The sequence below is a fragment of the Triticum dicoccoides genome, chromosome 2A, assembly GCF_002162155.2.
Source record: "Triticum dicoccoides isolate Atlit2015 ecotype Zavitan chromosome 2A, WEW_v2.0, whole genome shotgun sequence".
Taxonomy (NCBI): Eukaryota; Viridiplantae; Streptophyta; class Magnoliopsida; order Poales; family Poaceae; genus Triticum; species Triticum dicoccoides.
In genome coordinates, this window is record NC_041382.1 from 123,208,706 (window position 1) to 123,215,810 (window position 7,105).

General features: G+C 46.4%; 1 protein-coding gene and 1 long non-coding RNA gene across 4 annotated transcripts; both read right to left on the reverse strand.

The window, feature by feature from the left end:
• Positions 1-63: 63 nt before the first annotated feature.
• On the reverse strand, positions 64-3,513 carry LOC119353742. Of its 2 annotated transcripts, none has more exons than XR_005170508.1 (3): positions 3,231-3,513; positions 1,473-1,719; positions 64-331 (listed from the first exon to the last, which is right to left on the reverse strand). It is a non-coding gene; the product is annotated as an uncharacterized LOC119353742 (long non-coding RNA). The 2 variants fall into 2 exon arrangements; XR_005170507.1 differs by lacking the exon at positions 3,231-3,513 and adding an exon at positions 2,146-2,790.
• Positions 3,514-3,809: 296 nt separating this feature from the next.
• On the reverse strand, positions 3,810-6,910 carry LOC119353743 (septin and tuftelin-interacting protein 1 homolog 1-like). 2 transcript variants are annotated; one of them, XM_037620408.1, is made up of 2 exons: positions 6,756-6,910; positions 3,810-6,632 (listed from the first exon to the last, which is right to left on the reverse strand). In XM_037620408.1, the coding sequence occupies exon 2, from the start codon at positions 6,603-6,605 to the stop codon at positions 4,053-4,055; it is 2,553 nt and encodes an 850-aa protein (XP_037476305.1). In that variant the 5' UTR covers positions 6,606-6,632; positions 6,756-6,910; the 3' UTR covers positions 3,810-4,052. The 2 variants fall into 2 exon arrangements, with proteins under 2 accessions (XP_037476305.1, XP_037476306.1); XM_037620409.1 differs by having other exon boundaries at positions 3,810-6,668; positions 6,756-6,902.
• Positions 6,911-7,105: the final 195 nt, after the last annotated feature.

Here is a 7,105-nt window from a genome sequence, read left to right on the forward strand (position 1 = left end):
TTACTTATTTTTCAATGTCCTTGGCACAGCGTTCATGCAAAGAGGTCTAGAATCCTAATTAGATGCAAAGTAGCATATCGCTACAATTGTGTAAGATCAAGAACAGTTACTGTTGTCGCTCCAACATTTTAAGTCTCTTATAAAAAAAACATTTTCAGTCTGCAATCATGCTGCCACCTTCTCCGTACAGTGTGGAAAATTTGCTACCGGAATCATGTTAGCTGCCGAACCCAAATGGTGATCTACTCCTGCTGCCACCTTCTCCGTACTGTTCGTTCCATTTTCTTAGCTCATTCATGCTCATGGCATTGAAAGCAACGGGTGGGCTCACCTGCACAGCGAAAAAGAAAACAATCAAACATGAAACATAAATTTGTGGATGCTAGCAAAGTGATAAAAACTTGGATGTTTTCAGAAATATAGCACCAGAGAACATTAAGTATTCATGAAACCTTTAAACCTCTAGTTGCCAAAATGGACGAGTACTTTTAATCTCTCAAAAGGAACAACTCTGTGAGAATGATATCTCTACAGCTTGCTTTACTTGATATAGTAGTAAATTATTTGAATTTTTGTTTGCTTTACTTCTCTCCCTCTCTCTCTTATCTAACTTGTTGCTGCTAGCTTCAGAAAATTGTTGGTACTGTACATAAAATTCAATAGTGATCAGCTTGATTTGATAACAATAGTGATCAGTTTGATTTTATACCAGTAATGATCAGCCAGAGTATCACTGTTCTCAATGGCCTCAGATCATTTTCCTACTCAGATCTATTTGGACCACAGGGAACAACTTCTATCTATACATCGTCATGCAACAGAACAACTGAGAGAGGGAGCTGAAATCAGTGCAAGAGCAGCATAGGTGAGTGCAAGAGTAACAAAGTCAGGACATGGTGATATACTCCCATCTCTAGATAAATACAGTAACAAAGTCAAGAATATGTTCAGCCATCAGTCAGTCTATGTAAATGCATATTCCAGCATGGTCATATAGCAGCACCACTTCATATAGCAGCAGAACTTAAATGATTCCTAGATGCACTAGTAATCATTTAGTTTAAAACTTAACAAGGTTCAGTAACAATTGAAACAGCAGCTTTAAAAAACAGAGAGACAAGATGTAGGGTTTTTAGCTGCTGCCACAACACAAAGTCTATAGATGCTGAAGTAGTCAGTATTAAATCATTCAGAGTAGATGATGCAAGCAATCAACATTCAGTTTTGACCAAAACATTCAGTGTCATACAATTACAGAGTTGTTACTCCAACACACATAGCAGCACCACATGCCTACTCCAGTGCAAATTTGAAAAAATGGCACTTGTGACTACTCCAGTGCTACAATCAGATTACTTTTTCCAGTGGAGAACACAACAGACATCACACCAAATACTATTTTTTCAGTAAACACAACAGACATCAACACTAACACTGTAATGGAATGGGGGAAATAGTGGAACTGAACTGACCACATGCAGGAGGGATGGAGCTGCGCAGTGGAGTGGTGGAGATGTGCACTGTGCTGACCTTCTATGGGACAGCGGCGCCAGCAATGTGAATTGGTCGACGGCGTAACCTTTAGTCAACAACAACTACTGTCAAAAATAATTCAGTGAATACAGTAATCTTCTTCTACTCTTGCTACTCCTGTCAATCTTGGCATTGGGGGCATAACCTTTAGTCAACAACAACTGCTCCCAACTCTGAATTTTGACACTAAGAATAAGAATAAAAATTCAGTCAGTAAATTTAGATTACAGAATAAGAATAAGAACAAGGGCTTGAGGATGTTCATCTGAATTTTGCTGTGTCATGTTTCTTTAAGGAATGTCCATGCAACAGAAGAACTGAGACAGGGAGTACATTACCTCTCTCAATAAAATTAAATTAAATTATGGAGCTGAATCTGACCTCCAGCTCTACAAACTAAAAATTATGGAGCTGAAAATTATACAGGCTTTCTCATACAGTAAAATTCAGTGAAATTTTATAAACTGAAAACTATGGAGCTGGATCTGATCTTCAAGTCAGACTCCAGACACCACAGGCACCAAAATTGAGCAGGGAGCAGCGAGACCATTAAATTTAGCTAGACAAGATATCATAGGATAGAGCCTGTAGTGGTGTGTGCTCTGCACGTACCCTATGAAGAGGAGAGAGCCGCCTTTATCTCCGCCGGAAAAAGAAATGTGAGATTTTGCTCTTCCCAATTTGAAATTTTGCCAGCGGCTCCAACACCTACATCGAGGCGCTGGTGGAGGGCTGGAAGCCAACGCCGCTGCCCACGACTGCCTCTTCCTCTGGCTGGACGCCGCGCCGGGGATGCTGGAGTGGTACACATTCGGCCTCGTCACGGGCAGGGATGGGGAAAGGTGAGTATTTTAGGGAACAAATCGACGGGCGGGGATGGGGGGAGCGGTGGAGCTGCGGGTCGCGGCGGAGCGGCGTGGTGGAGCTGCGCGGTGTCGCCGGTGCCGCAGGGGAGCGGTGGAGCTGCACGAGCGGAGCTGTCGAAGGGGACGATGGACTGCGGGTTCGGTCGTTGTTTCTTTGAGGGCATTTTTGCAAAAACGCCACAGGGACAAGCTTTCCCAGACGGAGGGAGTATATGAGAGTCAGTTATCCACAGAATCGAACTAGATCGCATGGAAACACTAGTCAGACAATCGACAGCAGTAATTCACTCATTTTTGTGTCCACATAAATAGCTAGATGAATGTTTAGTCAAGTACTCCCTCCACCCCAGCAAAAGTGTATTTCCAGCATTTTTTGGAGGGTCAATTTTTTTCAAGTTTGACCAATTTAATATAAAAATTGACCAATATTTATGCCACCAATTTAGTATATAATGAAAATACATAGTATGACAAATCTAATGATACTAATTTGACGGTTTAAATTTTGGTAATTTTTTTGTATAAATTAGGTCAAACTTCAAAAAGATTGACTCTCCAAGAAAGTTGAAAGTACACCTTTTCTGTACGGAGGGAGTATACAGCAGAATCTCACGCGGACAATGAAGAACAGGTGAATTGCACAGCATGAAACAGACAAAAATGGCATTCTGATATGTCGACAATTTCAAACTGACAATGTCAACTCTGTCCATCAAATGCATCAGCAGTTATTGGCAATGACTATGATTTTAGCAATACAGCCGTAGCGCGAAATAAGTGAAGATATCTTGGATACGGACTAGGTACAGAAGAGTAGAAAATATCTCTTACCAGATCAGGCCCCGAAATCAAGAGGAACCTCAAAATTGCAGTTCCAATAAATAAAGACCTCAGGACGAAGCTCGAACATTGAAAGCAAGGGTTGACAAAGGACCTTCAAAATACTGAAAAGCAGTATCATATAAGCCTTGACGAAACTTCCTAAATTCCAGTGTAAACCACCTTGTATACAAATAGATGGGCCATCTACTTTCCGAACCGTAAAAGAAGTTAAATATGAGATGGACACTATGTGTAAGCTTGACTTAAGCAAAACTACTTACTGTCATCTTCCTTTTTATATGTAATGTAAAGAAGAGTGGTACTGGATAAAATGCTACAACCAACAAATTTTAAAATTATATGCACCCAACACAGCAAAAGCTATGCACAGCAATAACCCAAAATGTCATATTAATAGCTGAACATGGCATCGAGCAAAAAATTCATCCATCCAAAAGTATTACAGTACGTGTGGTAGTTTCCTAAATCTTTAATACATAGTGACAAAAGCTAGATGCACATTAATAATCCTAGTGGGAGGGCATTCGATTATCGCAGGAAACAAAACAAGAAATGAACTTATCAAAATAACAACCTCAAAAAATAAACAGTATCTCAATGTACATGTAGAAACAGTTCTGCATCAATTATTCGTTCTAGGGCAATAACCAAGTTCCATGTTGAAATGTGGAAAATCACATTCAGATACATCATCAGAAATTTTGTTCTTTATCAAGTAATTCTACAACAATGATCGCGAGACACATTTGAAGACTACCTACACTGGCAGGAAAAATGATCAGATGAAACTTCCAAGCTATAGATGATCTCCTAACGTGGTCTTGCCATCCGGTTCATTTCCAGCAGTTGTGTAAGAGACACAGAACTCCATCTTTCAGTTCCCTCTTGAAGTTGTGCATAGAGTAGTCGCTTGACAGAGTCTATGCAAATGCTCACGGTGCCAAATTCGTACACTGGCATGCCGTTATAGAATTTGTTAACTCTAGGCATAAACAACAAACCTTGGTCAGCCGCATATGCCTGAATAGACTCCTTGAAGCTCATATCTCCCATGGCTGCTCCTGGTACAGCATGGTAAGATGGGTATTGCGATGCTTGCTGTGCTGCATCAAATTGCCGCTTCTCTGTTGCTCTCAAGAAGCCAACATTCTCCCTAGCCCCTGGCTGCACCAACTCATGTCCTTCAGCAGCTTGGTTCATCATCTCAAGACCAGCCGTTAGAAGCATCCGTATGCGTTCATTGGCAAGTAACTCTGGTGGGAAAAGGCCCCTCCAGCCCTTATACCAATTCATTATCTCATTGAAATCAGGATTTGGTGAGCTCAACCAATGGTACAAAACCAGCTGCCACTTACTAAAGAAATCAACTTCCAACATATGAACCATATGGTGTACCGGAACAGCAGAAGCCCAGATCATAACCCAGTTAAACTGGTCAAACTTCTGGCTTGCTGGGTTAATCTGAAACTCCTGGAGCGCCATTTTCAGCTTAGGAATGATATAACGCACTATCAAGTCTTCCCAACTTGCTGGATCAAATACACCCTTCCATGGAGATAGCACAGCATAAGCTGATGAATCGTGAGCTTGCCATAATTGGAGGACACTACTCAGCTTGTACCGGATAGAGTGGCACAATGTCTCTATCCTTTGCCCTAGAGTTGGCAACCATGGGTGTACCCATACATGGATTGGCACATTCTCGCTCCGCGGGTCCCAAGATTCGACTGCAGCTGTGAGCTTTGGCATTATTACATGCTCCAATATTGAATGGAGCACGATAGGGGGCAGCAACCGTTCCCATGACTCAAGAAAACGGAGCATTGGTTCTGGATCCCTAGCCTTCCATGAATTAGTTCCTGATATCCGCACAGCTGGTAGGATGACCTCACTGACCAGCTGTGCATATGGAGCCATTGATTCAGTAGCATCTGAGAAATCATATGGCTGGTCTCCCTGCAGCAAATCCTTCCACGATGACATGACCTCCAAGCCAAACAATGGATTCTGCAGAGGCTGCCACCCCTGAAATACCCGGATAAGTAGTGGATGCGCAAATCGGCAAGCAACCCATGCAACACTGCAAATTTTGAACTCCTCCTCATAGCGCACCTTCAATCCCTGGAAGGTCTTAAGCAACCCCCCCAGAGTGAGCAAACCAGCGGTGTCATCAACCCGGACCTTCTCCAGCACATCTGCAATTGTCTCCATAACTTGCAGCTGGCGTTTCTGCAAAGCCTCCTGCTTTGCTACTTTCTCCTTCTCCCGCACCAAACTAGCCACCTTCTCCTGCTCCCGCCGCAGCTGCCCATCCAACCTGACAATATCAGCCTCAGTCTCATCAACAAGCAGCCGCACATTGTACTGCAACTCCGGCATCGGCACATCATTTGCCTCCATCTCATGTTCAGTACTGAGCCCCTTCAAGTCTGTCAACACACGAGCCTGAGGCCCTCGCATGTCAATCACCTTTTGGACAAATGTGGGCTGCTCATCCTGTTCCTGCTCAGCGCGCCTTGCCAACAGCTCATTCTTAGTCAAGACCTGATCCTTCTTCAAGCTGGCCTTCTTGGACCACCGTTGCTTTTCCTTCTTGGCAGGCGGTGGAGGAGGTGGGGGTGGCAAGTTCTCCTTGGGAGTGAAAGCTTTGGGCTCCTTAAACCCCTCGACGCTGCCGAGTCCGGCGTTCTTGGGGCGTAAGGTGGTCTCCACTGGTGCAGTGATTCCCTGAGCATTCTTGCCGAGGCCTTCTCCTCTCTTGTACCCCATCATAGCCATCATCTTAGCCACCTTCGTGTTGGACTCCAGGCTCCCAGGTGGCGGCGCTGGTTTTCCAGGTTCAAACCCTGCCCCGAATGCACTGCGCCGGCGCTTGGCCGACTCCTGCTGCCGCTCCTTCTCCTCCCGCCTCGCGCGTGCACCCTCGGCGATCCGCTGCCCAAACCCTGTGGGCAGGTCGATGTACGGATCCTGGTCCTCCTCTGCATCCTCCTCGGAGGCGGCGGCGGCAGCAGTGCCCGAGGAGGACGCGGCCTGGCCAAGCCCAGGCCTCTGCTGCTCCTCATCCTCCTCTGGCTTTGGGGCACTGATGCCCTTGGAGACGAACTGCACGGGCCTGGTGAGGTCGGGCTCGGAGTCGTCCATGCGGCGCTTGCGGCGCCGGCGCCGGCGCGACGCCTCGTCCTCCTCAGAGTCGTAGTCGGAGTCCCCCTCGCCGAAGACGCCGTAGAGCGCGTCTTCGCTGGTCTGGGGCGCCCGCTCGCGACGGCTCTGGTAGTAGAACTCCCCGTCGCGGCCGAAGCGGCCGCCCACGAAGTCGCCGTCCATGTCGAGGCGGTCCATGCCCTCGGCGTCCTCCTCCATGGCTCCGCCGCCTCCCGGATACTCGACCTGAGATGTTGAGACGGGCGAATCTCGAATCAGAACCTAGGGTTTCACCGAGGGTTTCGGCCAATCAACACGATGGGACGGAAAAAGCGGGGGTGGGAACTGAAAAGGGGTGGCGGTGTCTACCTTGCCGCCCGAGACGCCTTGTCCGCCGGAGTTCGCCGCCGCCGCCGAGCACGGGTCGGGGTGGAGACGGAGGGAGGGAGCGCGTCGGAGGGACTATTTCCACGAGCGACTGTTTTTCCGTGACAGCGCGGTCGGCTACAGCCCGTAAGGTCGGTTGTGTGTAATATGGGCTTTACTATGGGGTGGTCCGATTCGGGCTGTATGGATAGCTGGAAGCATGGGCTGATATAGAATGTCAAATGGCGAAGGGTGCTTGGGCCCATGGTTGACCATGATCCACGATGGTATCTTTCAAAACCCACAAGGTACCCATTGTTTCATCAAAATAGATTTATTGACGAGCTTGAGAT